Genomic DNA, 15,264 nt, shown 5'->3' with positions numbered 1-15,264 from the left:
CACTGTGCAGATTCTCAGTGTAGCAGCCTGGGCCACCCTTTTAAAACATGAGTCAGATAATGGTACTTCTCTGCTCAAAGCCTTGCCGTGGTTCCTGCTTCCTTCAGAGCAGCAGCCAAAGTCGTGTTAATGGCTACAGATCTGGCCCTGCACCTTGCTGACCTCGATCCACTCACTCTCCATCTCAGTGACTCCACTCCAGCCACACCGGCCTCCTGGCTGTGCCTCAACTACGCCAGGCACATCCCCACCCAGGGGCCTTTCTCTGGCTGTTCCGTCTGCCCAGAACACTCTTCCTGCGGGCATGGGCTCCTGGTTAGCTGCCTCAGCTCCTTCAAGCCTGTGCTCAAATCTCACCTTGTCAGTGCGGCCCATCCCAACCTGCCCCCATTCTGCTGTCCCAGTGATACCTTTTTTTTCCCCCCTATCTCCTTGCTTTCTAGCAAACAATCTGGTTTACTTGTTTGTCTCCCACTAGAATGCAAACTCCGTAAGGTCAGGGATATTTGTCTGCTTTGTTACTGATGTAGCCCAAGCACCTAGGAGAGTGCCTGGTACAAAGCAGACGCACAGCACATGATGAATGAATGAGTGAAAGAAGTGAAGTAAGCGGCCTGCCTGGGGCAGGTACAGCGGATATGGGGCTGGAGCCCAGGCCTGCTCTTTCTGCACAAAGAGCGCATTTTCTAGCTCCTGGATCATGGCTGAAATGTACTAGGGTCTAAGAGGTCCCCACACAAAAATGATGGCTGGGTCATGTGGGGTGGGGGACAAGGTGGACATGCACAGCCTGCCTGCCACCTGGGGCAGCTCTTCCCTTTCGGGGATCAAGGAGGAGAACAGGATGGGCTGGAAGTCCCGGGAAAATTTACCTCCTGATTCACCCAGGTAAACTGGCAGGACCTCATACCTCTGAGGCCTGGAGTGAGTGCCCAGACCAAGGCAGGACAGGTGTCCCAACCTAGACTAGCTTGAGGGGGACAGGACAGGAGGACACTCCCAGGAAGGTCCAGAGGGACAGGATGAGGCCTCCAAATCTGTTGAGCAGCTCCAAATCTCTGCACATAGGCGGCAGGGTCCCAGATTCATATTTAGCAAGTTTGCAGAAGAAATTATCCCACTGAAGTATCTAATACTTATTGCATACTTAGTCTCTATGTTAGGCATGTGTATTCATTCATTCAATTCTCCCAACAACCCAATGACATGGATTCTATTAGTATGCCCATTTTACAGGCAAGGAGACTGAGGCACAGAGGAATTAAGTAATTTGCTCAAAATAACACATCTGATAAGTGGTGGAGCTGGAATGTTTTCCGAGTAAAATAAAACTTTAAATAGTTATTGAGATACTTTGAGAATTACAACACACATTATGAGCCTATGCTGTGAAAGGGCCCACTGTTCCCATAGTGTCAGTATAACATCAGTGGGAATATAGAACCTTAGCGGCTGGCACAATTCTTGTATAGGGGAAAATTGGATTTGTACACACTGTCTTCAATTTTTTTCCAATCATTTATTATGAAAAATGTAAACATATAGAAAACTTGATCATTTATATACCCATCACCTAGATTCAACTGTTGTTAATTCTATTTTTTTTCTGAACCATTTGAAAATAAGTTGCAAACATCATGTTATGCCACCTCCAACTACTTCATTTGCCTTCAGCTCCTAAAAAAAATATTCTACCAGACTAAAATTCCTTTTTTTAAAAAAAAATCCTCACCTGAGGATATTTTTTCCATTGTTTTTCAGAGAGTGAAAGAGAGAGAGAGAGAGAGAGAAACACTGATGTGAGAGAGACACATCAATTGGTTGCCTCCAGCAGACTCCCTGGCCTGGGGCTGGGGATCGAGCCGGCAACCCAGGTACATCCCCTGGCTGGAATCGAACCCAGGAACCTTCAGTCCACAGACTGACACTCTAACCACTGATCCAAACTGGCTAGGGACAGACTAAAATTTCATTATCACACCTAAGAAAAGTGATAGTAATCCCCAAATATCATCTCATGTTCAGTCAATATTAAAAATTACCCAGCTTCTCAAAAATATCTTTTGTAATTTTTTTCAAACCAGAATCTTGTCAAGATTTACAGATTGTATTTGGTCATTATGTTTCTTTAGTCTTTTAAAATATAGAACCCTCAGGGATTCCAAGAAGCCAGCAGATTGAGTAGAAGCTACACTGACACTCTCCCAGGAGCAAACTGGAATTACAACTAAAATATAGAAAAACCATCCTGAATAGTCAACTGAAGACGAGCTGGAGAGCACCCTCATAACCAAGGACATAAACTGGAGACCACATAGAGACTGATAGGAAGTGCGGAGGCGCAAGAGGGCTGGCTGGGCTCCCAAGGGCATCAGCTGAAGGTCTGGAGGGAGAGCTCAGTTGTGGGGGTTCCCACGGAGAACTTTGGGGCCTAAACCCCAAGCTGGGCTTCCCCACCCATAACACCAGAACTGAGAAGGTGCCCACATAACATCTGGCTGTGAAAAGCAGTGGGGTTTCTGTCTGCCTGGGAGAGACTGATGGAAATGCAGGCAAACTCTTAAAGGTCCAACACACAAAGTTTCATGTGCAACCACTCACCTTGGGCTCCGGCAGAGGGAGGGCAGAGTGGACTAGCACAGTGTGAGGAGAATCCAAGGATGCTGGCTTGGAGGATAGAGCTCAGAGGGCAGCTATCTGGATTCCTGTGCTGAGTCATTCCCCCTTATGGCAGAGGACATTTACCATCCTAGCAGCTTTTGCCTGAGGGGTTGGGGCAGGAAGCAATTGCCCCAACCTTTAAAAACCTCTCACCCCACCCTGTGGAGTTTCTAGAGCCTGAGGCTCATTAAGAGGCTGAATAACAATCAGCCACCCCACCCTGTGGAGTTTCTACAGCCTGAGGCTCATTAAGAGGCTGAATAACAATCAGCCTCTGGGTGCTTTGAGTCTTTGCCTGATTTGCTTCTGGACGCAGGGCTTGGAAAAGCAGACCTTGGTGCATATCTTGGTCCTTTCCAAATGTACCCAGACCCAGCAGAGGGAACCACAAACTGTGGGGTGCAGAAAGCTTCAAACAGGGTACTTAAGGCCAGTCACAAACAACATCTGACATTGGTCTGCACCAGAGACCATCCAAAAGACTGGGAGTCCTAGAAGATCTACCTAGAAGGTAGAAACAAATCCAAACAGGCAGCCAAAATGGGAAGACAAAAAATAAGCCCCAAGTGAAAGAATAAAAGAATTCTCCAGAAAAAGAGCTAAATGAAATGAAGATAAGCAATCTATCAGATATAGAGTTCAGAATACTGATCATAAGAATGCTCAACAGCATGAAAAAAGATATAGAAACCATGAAGGAAGTTAAGGATGACATGGTAGAAATGAAAAAACAAAAACAAAAACAAAACACATTGGAAGGAATGAACAGCAGATGAGGGGAAGCTGAGGATCAGATCAGCAAATTAGAAGACAGGCTAGAAAAATGACTCAATCAAAGAACCAAAAAGGTAAAACCAGTTAAAAAACAGGAGAGTTTAAGGGAGCTGTGGGACAACATGAAACATAACAATATTCACATCATAGGAGTACCAGAAGAGGTAGAAAGTAAGCATGGGTTAGAGAACATGTTTGAAGAAATAATGGCAGAAAACTTCCTTAACCTGGTAAAGAAAAAAATCTACACAAGTTCAGGAGGCACAGAGAGCCCCAAGCAAAAAGAATCCCAAGAGGCCCACGCCCAGACACATTATAATTAAATGCCAAAAATTCAAGGCAAAGAAAGAATCTTAAAGGCAGCAAGAGAAAATCAATCTGTTACCTACAAAGGATCTCCCATAAGGCTGTCAGCTGATTTCTTATCAGAAACTCTACAGGCCAGAAGGGAATGGCATGAAGTATTCAATGTAATGAAAAGCAAGTATCTGAAACCAAGAGTACTCTATCCAGCAAGGCTATCATTCAAAATAGATGGTGAAGTAAAGAGCTTTCCAGACAAAAAAAGGCTAAAGGATTTTATCACCACCAAACCAGCATTGCAAGAAATGTTAAAGGGATTGCTGTAATACGAAGTTGAAATAGAGAGAAAGAGGAACATAGGCATAAAGAAATAAAATGGCAATAGATAAGTACCTATCAATAATAACCTTAAATATAAATGTATTAAATGCTCCAATCAAAAGACATAAGGTAGCTGAATGGATAAGAAAACATGACCCAAATATATACTGTCTACAAGAGACCCACCTCAGAACAAAAGACTCACACAGGCTGAAAAATAAAACAAAACAACCTCTGGAGGACTTTAAAGGAGAGATCGACAGCAATATAGTCATAGTAGGGGACTTCCACACTGACTATACTGGCTAGATCTTCCAGACAGAAGTCAACAAGGAAACAGTGATTCTAAATGACACACTAGATTAGATGGATTTAATTGACATTTACAGAACATTTCAACCCAAAGCTGCAGAATATACATTCTCCTCAAGTACACATGGAACATTTTCAAAGATAGTTCACATGTTAGGAAACAAAACAAGTCTCTACAAGTTCAAGAAGATTGAAATCATATCAAGCATCTTTTCAGACATTTACATCATGGAATACTATGCAGCTGTATAAACGAAGGATCTCTTGCTCTTTGAGACAGCATGGTGGGACCTGGATGCTAAGCGAAATAAGCCAGTCAGAGAAAGACAAGTGTCACATGATCTTATTCATGTGGAATCTAATGAAAAAAATAAACCGATGAACTAAACAGATCCAGAGACATAGAAGCATGGAACAGACTGATAAATCTCCGAGGGAAGGCAGGCATGGGGGTGGGGGTGGGAGTGGGGGTGGGGGTGGGGATGGGGGTGGGGATGGGAAGAGATTAACCTAAGAACTCACATGCATAAGTGCATAACCCATGGACACAGACAATAGTGTGGTGAAGGCCTGGGGGCAGAGTGCAGGGTGGAGGGGATCAATAAGGGGAAAAAGGGGGACAGTTGTAATACTTTCAACAATAAAGAGAAATTAAAACATTTAAAAAATGACAAAAAATAAAACAAAACAAAATATAGAACCCTCTCCACACACACACCTTTTTTCATGACATTGACTCTTTGATGGGGAGTTGTGGTCTGTAGACTATCCCTGGATTTGTCTGTTTCCTCATAGTGTTATTGAACCTGTTCTTCTGTCCCCTGTATTTACTGTAAACTGGAATTTAGGTCTAAAGGCAGATTTAAGTTAGTGACTTTTTAGCCAAGATACTTCTCAACTGATGCTGAGTATTTTACCCCAGCAGGAAACACACAATGTTAGGTTGTGCGACCACTGGTGACTCTGAGTTTCATCACTTGGTGTGACCGCAGGACTGCACCATTGTAAAGTGCCCGTCCCTCTTGGCAACTAGCAAGGAACTTTGGGATGATTCTTTGGCATGTGAATATCCTGTTCCCCCCAAACATTTGTCCCATGGTTTTGGCATTGATTGGTGGTCTTTGCCTGAATTGTTACATTGGGGGTTACAAATAGGTGATTTTCTAATTCTGTTTTTTCTTTTAAGTTATTTAGCTTGCATTTTTCTACAAAGAAGCGTTTTCCCTCATCAACTGGGGTTGAATTATAGTTCCTTCTAAAGAGGCAGGGTAAATTATTCTAACTGATGCTGGACTGGTCCTATGATTTGACTGGCAAGTGCCCCCTTCAGGTTGGCTCTGGGGTCCTTCTTACAAATCCCAGTAGTCCTTGAACACTGTTTTGCTTTTGGAAAAGTGATGTCTCCCACTCATCTGTATTCTGCCTTCTTCAGCTCTGTGATCTGCCATTTCGGAACTGGGATGTGGATCTAGGAGGTCTGCCTCAGAGCTCTTTTGTTTAACACTCATGTCTACTGCAGGGGCCAGGCCCAGCTCTGTGTGGCCTTGTTGTGTGACCTTGGGCCAGTCCCTTTCCCCTCTCTGAGCCAGACTGTCTCTGTATAAACAATGAGGGGAGCTGAATTCTGCCTTATCCCTGTGTCCCTTGCTAAGGGTGTGGCAGATACCAAGCCTTCCTTCTTGTTACTCTGTCTCCTTCCGGCGTTTACCGTTTTATGACAATGTGCATGCTCCTCAGAGCTGAGCTGCACAGTACACTGGGACCACTGTTCATCTCCTAGAGCTTCTGTGTTCCCACGAGTTAAGAGTTGTTTTGGCCCGGCCGGCGTGGCTCAGCGGTTGAGCATCGGCCTAGGATCCAGGAGATCGCGGTTCGATTCCCGGTCAGGGCACGTGCCCGGGTTGTGGGCTCGATCCCCAGCGGGGGGCGTGCAGGAGGCAGCCGGTCAATGACTCTCTCATCATGGATGTTTCTATCTCTCCCTCTCCTTTCCTCTCTCTGAAATCAATAAAGATATATTTAAAAAAAAAGTTGTTTCGGTTTTTCATTTGCTTAATTTTCTATGAGATTCTCATAATTCAGCCTCACACTCTCCAAAAATGATCTAACTTACCCCTCAGTACTTTCAGGCATATCCGATATCTATCAGTCTAACTTGTTGAGGAAATGTCTGTTAGAGCTTTCAGGCTGATCCAATGTGGATCTGTTGCTTTGCTCTGGGATTTTTCTGTTCTGTCATCCTAGGGGTCCCCACTCCCTCTCGGAGTTGAATTTCAGTTTCCCATGTCCCAGGTCTTCCTTCATTTTTAGTGAACTCCTGCATTTTGGTTGAGCATACCTTCCTGAAGCTGAGAAAACATAATTTTTTGAGATATTGAATGTCAGGAAATATCTTAATACGCTCACCTATTTGATATTTTGGCTTGGTAAGCATTCTTGGATAGAAATAATTTCCCATAGAATTTTGAAGGCATTACTTCATTATTTTCTGGTGTCCAGGGTTGCTGTTAAAAAGTCCAAAGTTATTCTGATTCCTGGTATTTAAAATAAAAAAAAAGATTCCTGGTATTTTGTATCTGTCTTGTTTTTTTCCTTTCTAGAAGTTTGTGGAATCTTCTTTCTGTCTTTATTTTTTCTGAAACTTCACGATGATTTGCCTTAGTGAGAAATTATTTTTATACCTTTAGTTTGGAAATTTACGTCTGAGTTCTGGAAATTGTGCAGAATTACCTTCCCCCACCCCTTGATTTTCTCTGTTCTCTATTTCTGGAACTGTGATATTTGGCTGTTGGGCCTCCTCGACTGGTCTTTAGTTCTCTTATCTTTTCTCCCTCTTTTCTTTCTTTTTATCTTTACGGTCTACTTTATGGGAGACTTTTAAAAAACTTTATTTTCCATCTACTGATTGATTAATACCTGCCCTTGTATTTTTAATTTTAAATAGCTGTGGTTTTGCTCTTATAATATGACTTAGACCTTCATAGCACCCGACTCTTGTTTCGTGAGTGCCATGTGGCCTTTGTCTCCATTTGTTCCTTCCATGGGGCTTTTTTGGGGGTTTGGCTACTTGTTTTGTTCATTCTCTTTTATCTTAGAGGGTTTCTTCTTTTTTCAAATCCTCACCTGAGTATATGTTTTTATTGATTTGGAGAAATGTCTCTTCATGCCCGCTGCCTGTTTTTTGACCGGATTACTCATTTTTAACAATCGAGGTGCATGGATTCCCTTGTGTATTTGGGTGCCAGGCCCCTGTCAGTTATGTCACTTGTGAATTCTTCCCCCCGTTCAGCGGGCTCCCTTTTCATGTTGCTATTGGTCTCGTTCACTGTGCAGAAGCCTTTTAGTTCGATGAAGTGTCATTGGCTTATTTTTGCTTGTTGCCCTTGCTTGAGGGGACATACACCCCAAAATATTACAAGACTAATGTCAAATAGTTTACTACCTATGTTTTCTAGGAGTTTTATGGTTTCAGGTCCTACATTTAAGCCTTTAATCCATTTTTGAGTTTACTTTTATATATGGTATAAGAGAGTGGTCCAGTTTAATTTTTTGCACGTATTTGTCCAGTTTTCCCAAAATCACTTGTTGAAGAGAGATAGCATTTCTCCATTGTATATTCTTGCCTCCTTTGTTGCAGGTTAATTGGCCACATAAGCTCGGGTTTATTTCTGGGCTCTCTATTCCGTTCCATTGACTTATGTGCCTGTTTTCATGCCAGTACCGTCCTGTTTTGATTATTAGAGAGTCATCGTATAGTTTGCAATCAGGGCAGAAAATATCTTAATAGCAAATATTTGGATAATAACAGTTTCATTTCTTGAGCATCTCCTATTGCACCAGGCTCTGTGCTAAATGCTTATTTAACCTGACAACTCTGCAAATTTAGTATTATTGTTCGTACTTTACAAAGGAGGAAATCAACATGCAAAGGTTGAGGGACTGACCAAAATCCACACAGCTAGGATGTTGCTGACTTGGGATTTGAACTCAGGTCTGGCTGCATCAAAGGCCATGGCTGCTCTTCCCCCCACCCCCCAATACATACATATATATATATACACAATCTCCCTTGACTCTTGAACTCTAAGATTCACTGAACCTTACAACCACAAAGTTTTTAAAGTAAAAAAAATTATTAATGCTAATTCAAAAACACACAAAAGACATAAGATTAATAAAACAAACATTGTCTACAAGCCACAGATAATAAGAAATAAAACCTTGCCAACACAGTTAAATCTCCCTTGGGTACCATTTCCCAGTCGCCCCTCTTTTCCTCCTCCTGAATTCGATCCACAATTTGAGCATTAGGAGGCAGAGGGAACAGTGGTTAAAAACATGGACTTCACTAATTCCTGGATGCATGATCCTGGGCAAGCACTTGGCCTTTCAAAGCCTACATGTCTCTATCTGTAAATGGAGATAAAAAAATAGAAGTCCTCAAAGGGTCACTATAAAAATTAAGTGGAACAAAATATGTAAACCAATTAGCACAGGGCCTGGCACAAAGGTGGGCTTAGTACATAGTGGAAAATATTAGAATCGTGGACTCAGGTTCATAAAATGCTTGAGTTAGAAGGGAGCAGAGGGAACTGAATCCAACTTTCCTCCCCTGTTTTTGAGGTGCTATAACTGAGGCCAGAGAGATGGAGAGGGCCTTCTCTACACGCACAGAGGGTGAGCAGCTCCTTTCTGTCCCCACAGATCGAGGGGTGAGAAAGGGAGACAAAGGCATTTTCTGCTTCAAAATGATTTCCTGTCTAGGGAGTGATGTTTCTCAAAACATTCAAAGAGCCTCACGAATCCAAAGGCCTGCCCAGAAACAAGTGATGAAGGCGCCGGCGGCCAATGGAAGCTCGTTGGCCTTTCTACCTGCCGGGGAGCCCCCGCATCTATCCTATTCCATCAAAGGCAGCTTTGCCCGAGTCAGGGTATTTCCAGCTCTGTGGCTTTCACTTCCACTTCTACCAGGTGGGTGGAGTGGCCTCCTGTGGACGAATCAGATTTCTCCTCGGCCCCAACTTCAAGAAGTGAGCCGCGGGTTCAGGGTCTCAGACACGCAGGCGACAGCAGCAGCAGCAGCGGAGGCAGCGAGAGGCTTGGGTTAGACCCGAGGCCAGAACCATGGAAGACCAGCGCGACCTCATCTCCAACCACGAGCAGCTGCCAATGCTGGGCCAGCGCCCCGCAGCCCAGGAGAGGTGGGTGTGCGCAGCGGGAGAGGGCACGCGAACCCTGGGCTGCGCAGATGTGCAGAGGTGCTGGGAGGGAGCGCCAGACCCGGGCCCGGGAGGCGTGGAGTTGGGCTCTGACCTGAACAATGTTTGGGTGATTTTAAACGAGTCTCTGGCCTGCCCTGGGCTTCAGTTCTCCCTCCTGTAAAATGCGGGAGCTCCTCCAGCGCAGGGCTTTTAACTTTACATCGTGAACTTCCCTTCTGAAAATCATAAGGGAGCTCTGGGCTCTTTCCCTAGAGTTTCACAGAGTATCTGGGGCTTCACGAACCCCCCTGAAGCTGGGCCGTGGACCCTCGGTTAGGAATTTTGGACCAGATTTTGAAAATGTTATAGATTCTAGGTGGAGAAGCAAAGTTTCTAAAAGAATGGTAGAGCAGCTCATCGCAGAGTTCCCTCCTAATAACCACAGATGGGTACATGAGTTTGTAACAGGAAATTATAATTGCAGGTGTCTGTAGAGTAGATGGAGACACCGGCCACCACAGGAGAGATTGAGAGATGTTGGGAGGGGGTAAAAAATGGGCAAGGGGGGCTCTGGCTAAATTTCTAGAAGGGGCTGAAGGTTGATGTGGGTTGTGTCCTGCCTGTGCCCCTCTCCCTTGCAGCAAGGGGCCATCTAGAGGACTCCCCCCAGACTCAAGATAGCCTCACCCATGTGTTTTCCTGTAAAAAAAGGGGGGGGGTGAGCTATAGTGCAGTTACCATAATGTCCCCTGCTCTCCCTAATCTCCAAAAGGTAACTTGTGAATTACTGGGTTTACAGCTACATGTAATGTCAGCTGTTGCCAGGCAGAGGGGAGTTTCAGAGAGACACTCAGATGTCATGTGGACCTACATTCTGGGGGATGGGTAACCAATACAGACCATCAGAGCAATGGGGCATCCTGGGGCATCCTAGGACTAGGAGGGCGAGCCAGCTTTCTTGTGATAGTTGGATTCTGGTCCAAGTTCTGTACTCTCACATATAACTTGGATAAATCACTGCTTCTTTCTGTAATAATAATAATACAACATTCATGATAATAGTTCCCATTCACTGTGTACTTGTTACCAGGTCTCAGCCACTGCTAGTAATTATGGACACATAACCAAGTGCTAAACTCAATCCTAATTCTCACAGTAACCCTATGAGTCAGATTCTTCTATTATCCTCATGTTTACATGAGGAAATCGAGGCTCATTTTGGTAAGTCTGGCTTCAAAGTTTGAGCTGACCACCAACTGGTCCCCTTCTAGAGGTACAATTCGCAGAGAGGGGAGGTGAGCTGAGGCCGCCCAGAGCTGCAGACCCAGTGTGGGCTCAGGGTACAGAGAGATTGCCCCCCTCGTCAAACCCTTGTCTGGTTTTCCTTAGCTCAGTTACTGCTTCTAAAATTGGCTTGGCCCTTGTTCTGTACTCTTGGCCATTCCAGACTTGAGCCAGTTTCAGACCCTTTCGCGAACCCTTCTGCCTGGCAACATCTGAATCATCGTTCCTGCTGGTTCTGGTTGGCTCCTGACTTTGGCCAGTTACTTATTGTTACTGAAGGAGGAAGTGAAGAGGGGGCGATGACTTGGCCCTGGTCCAGGACCCAGGGGACAGGCATTCAAGATGTATAAAGAGGAAGGAAGCCAGATGTTGAAGTTAACTATTAACTCCCTTGAGAGTAGCAATGTTACCATTGGAGTGCTAAGTGCTAGCTAAGGAGAGAGCTTTACCCTCAAGATCTTATTTAATGTAACAACCCTTCCAGTAGCTGTTCTTACCTCAATTTACCCAGAGAGGTTGACTTGCCCGGGTCCCCGTCTGAAAAGGAGCTTCAGAGAAGGGAAGGGGCTTTCCCCGACTTTCTAGCTGGGACTAGACCTGGTGTGGGGTTGCAGGAGTGACCATGAAGGTAATGAGCTGCAAACCTTGAACCCAGGCAAGACCCAGGCGCGGGTGGGCTTCCACCACCATCGGAGGCTCGGCAACCCCTGTTCCTCAGAAGTGGGATTTGTTTTCCCTTCCATCTGGTCTCCTCCTTTCCCCACACAGGGTTTTTGCCTTCTTCTTCTAGAATAATAATCCCTTGGGCCGGGCCTTGGCCCAGAAAGTGCAGAGAGCTGTTGAGCAGGAAGCCAGTGCGAAGCAGCTCTGCCTGTGATGCCATGAGTACTAGGCAGGAGGCTGTCCTGGAGTCTCCTAAACCTCCTTGCTGGTTGCTTGAGTAAACGGGGCAGTCTCATCCTGAGAGTTTCCAGTGGGGCCCTAGTAGCCCCACTCCTGAGGTGAGGTGGGAGAAACAGCCCAGGAACTCTCATGGTCCTGGGGCAGGAGACTTACAGCCCCCATACAGTCACTTGTGCATGTGCCCCCTAGACTGCATCCGAGGCCAACGCTGCTAGGACCCCCTGAGGTCAGGTCTGGCCACCCCTCCCTGTGCAGCTGGCCAGTCCAGAGAACGTGAGAAATTCTCCCGGGTCACGCAGGTTCAGGCACTGTATGTACTCCCACAGAAATCCCTCCTGAGAGGACATTACCATTTGAAATACTACTGTGCCTGCACTCAGCTCTCCAAAAACTACCAAATCCTAGAGCTGCTGAGGTCAGAGGCACCCATGTGACAGGCCCATAGAATGGCAGAGACTTGTTCAAAGACATGCGGAGAGTCTGGGCCAGTGGGGGCGGTTCCCGGCCTTGCTCCAGCCTGGCATTGTCCGATGCCCCCAACCTAACCCTAAAATGTCAAGGCCTCACACCTCTTTTTCAGGTGGGCCTGCAAGCTCTGCTGCCTGCTGTCCAGGTCCCACTTCCTTCCCTTTTCTGACTTCCCTGCAGGGGTTGGGCCGGTAGGAGGGTAAGACCCCCCTCTCCCTTGAGAGCAGAGCTGATCCTCAGGAGACCCTGTGCAGAGGGAATCTGGGGAGACCTTCCACCTCAACCCCTCATTGCACAGGTGGGACTGAAGCCGAGAGCAAACAAGGCACTTGTCCCTGGCTCTTTCCCACACAGTCTAGGCCCAGGGGCAGCTCCAGGATTTCAACTCAGGGCTGTTGGCCCAGCAACAGTTGGAAGTAGGGGCCGGGGGAATGTCTTTAAGCTGCACGTCCATCCATAGGCACTTGTTTGTGCTGAAGTGTGTGTGTTAGGGGTAGCTGAGGTGTGTGGGCTGGCGGAAATGGGGGACACATTCCCCCACTCCCAGCCAGTCCTCGGGGCAGCCACCTGCATGGACTCTCCTCTGACTTACCCTCCCTCCCCCAACAGCAAGTGCAGCCGTGGAGCCCTGTACACAGGCTTTTCTGTCCTGGTGGCTCTGCTCCTGGCTGGTCAGGCCACCACCGCCTACTTCCTGTACCAGCAGCAGGGCCGGCTGGACAAGCTGACGGTCACCTCGCAGAACCTGCAGCTGGAGAGCCTGCGCATGAAGCTTCCCAAGCGTGCGTGCCCTACCTCCACCCTGAGAATCCCCCACCCCACCATCCCTCACCTCAGAGACCCCATTCCTGCACCTGGCGGGGCCCACTGGCCTCTCCTGGTCTGGAATTGCAGTCCCTCCTCATCAGGGTCTGAGATCTTGGGTCCCTGATGTGAGTGCCCTCTTCCCTGGGCACGGGGGCCACGCTCATGCTGTACCTCCTGACCCCACAGCTGCCAAGACTTTGAGCAAGATGCGGATAGCCACCCCCATGCTGATGCAGGCGCTGCCCATGGAAGGCCTGATGCAGGGGGTAAGGACAACCCCAGGGCAGTGCAGGGGGCAAGTGTTATCTAGCCTGGATGGAGGGCAGGTGCCAAGGGACAGGGGAGACTCAGGAAAAACCCGGCTGGGGAGGGGGTCCTGACTGCTGGGGCAGGACAGGGCCCAACTCGGGGAGAAGAGGAATCCCAGGGCTGGGGGTGTGTCTCTTGGGGCCACCCATGATGGGAGGGCAAGTTGACAAGGTGCTTCTCATGACCCATAGCATCTCATGGCTCCCTCCTGTTCTCAAAGCCCTTATGCATGGGTAATGTTACTATTCACCAAATGACCTGCTCTCACAAAGTCCTGGGTGGGAAAGTGTATGCAGATTTGACCAACAAGGACATCGAGGCAGAAAGGTCAAGTGACTTGCTTGAGCTCTCACATTTGGAGGTTGCAGAGATGGCCTGTGGAGGATCTGGGGCTCTAGGCTCTTACCCAGGCCCTAGCTGCTGCCTCCATGCCAGGGCCTCTCCCCTCTGGGGGCCAGTGCTGGTAACCCCTGCCCCCCTTCTCTCACAGCCCATGCAGAACGCCACCAAGTACGGCAACAGCACACTGGACCATGTGATGCACCAGCTCCTGGTGAGTGGGACCCGGCCGGGGGCCCTGCCTGCCCACACAGGCCCCTGGCAAGGCCACGGTCTAAGACCCGCACCTTGCCTGGCTCATAGTAGACATTCAGTATGGGCTCACCAAACTAGGGAAGGAACAAGAGGGCCCTTAAACCTTGTATGTATTCCAGTCCTGCCACTCTCCCACCTTTTCTGAGTGTTTGAGATGGAGAAACCAAGGCACCCATTTTTTCCTTCCTAAGTTTTTACTGCATGTCTACTCTGTGCCAAGCACTGTGCAAGGCTCTGGGCCCACAAGGGGGAGCAATCAGACCCAGGTCCCAATCCCATGGGGATCTCAGGTTAGCATGGGAAATGGGCAAGTGACCAGGCAATGATGGACATGCAGGGGGTGGCGTGAGGAAAGATGCAGAGGACCCAACCTAGCTGGGGGTGGGGTCCATAGTCTTCCTGAAGGAGGTGTGACCTGAAAGGTGAGTAGGTATCTGTAAGGACTAGAAGATAGGGGTTACTGGTATAACTGGTCCTGGAATCTAGGTCTCCCACCTTCTAGCCTTGGGGTCTTGTAGCTGTGCAGCTAGATTGCCTTTACTATCTGCCGTCCCCCAAGCTCCATCATGGCTGAGGTTCAGGGTCCAAATTTGTTGCAGAATGGAACACCAGGGAAACATGGGTTGCACATTTCACCTTACCTGCCAGGGAGCTCTTTTTAACCTTCTTTCCTGCCCTGCTACCTTGCAGAGGGCTGATCCCCTGAAGGTGTACCCACAGCTGAAGGGGAGCTTCCCAGAGAACCTGAAATACCTTAAGAAGACCATGGATGGCCTGGACTGGAAGGTTAGCAGGCTTCCCTGCACTGGCACCCTCTCCCCTGATGTCTAGGGCAGGGCTGGGGGGAGGCGAGGTGAAGGGTGAGCCTGGGAGGCCATTCTCAGGAAACTGGAGGAGGCTCACCTGAACTTAAAAAGCCCCCAATGCAGAAAATGCTTGGAGTTGAGGAACCAACTTAATCAAGCCCTGTGGGTCTTTAAGGGGGAACCAGGCTGTGGCTGGACCCTGGGGTGCAGGGGCCCTGACTGGCCCTCCATGTCTCTGCCCCTAGGGGCAAAGCCAGGCAGGGTTGGAGAGGGCTACTGAGCCTGACTCCCTGCCTCTGTCCCGTTAGGTCTTTGAGAGCTGGATGCATCAGTGGCTTTTGTTTGAAATGAGCAAGAACTCACCGGAGGAGAAGCTCACTGAAGGTTCACCAAAAGGTACAGGGAGTTGGGGGCCTTGGGTGCTAGGGCGCCTGGGACCTCCCTCAGAGCTCTCCCAGAGCACTGAAGTTAGAGCCCAGAGCACTCCCTGATCCAACTGGACTCTCCCAGCCTCTCAACTC

At 47.8% G+C, this 15,264-nt stretch overlaps 1 protein-coding gene across 3 annotated transcripts in view; it reads left to right on the top strand.

Moving 5' to 3' along the window:
• The first annotated feature begins 9,223 nt into the window (after window positions 1–9,223).
• The window catches only part of CD74 (CD74 molecule), a 196,615-nt gene continuing 190,574 nt past the window's right edge, over window positions 9,224–15,264 (top strand). The window contains exons 1-6 of one of the 3 annotated variants that reach the window (XM_081136175.1): window positions 9,224–9,572; window positions 12,837–13,009; window positions 13,221–13,300; window positions 13,834–13,896; window positions 14,628–14,723; window positions 15,052–15,139. In XM_081136175.1, coding sequence (XP_080992301.1) covers window positions 9,496–9,572; window positions 12,837–13,009; window positions 13,221–13,300; window positions 13,834–13,896; window positions 14,628–14,723; window positions 15,052–15,139 — 577 coding nt within the window. In that variant the 5' untranslated portion in view covers window positions 9,224–9,495. The remainder of the gene's footprint in view (window positions 9,573–12,836; window positions 13,010–13,220; window positions 13,301–13,833; window positions 13,897–14,627; window positions 14,724–15,051; window positions 15,140–15,264) is intronic. The other 2 variants (XM_081136173.1, XM_081136174.1) reach the window with 2 other exon arrangements.

This window comes from Miniopterus schreibersii, assembly GCF_964146895.1.
Source record: "Miniopterus schreibersii genome assembly, chromosome: 4".
NCBI classification, from domain to species: Eukaryota; Metazoa; Chordata; class Mammalia; order Chiroptera; family Miniopteridae; genus Miniopterus; species Miniopterus schreibersii.
This window is presented reverse-complemented; position numbering and strand designations above follow the sequence as displayed.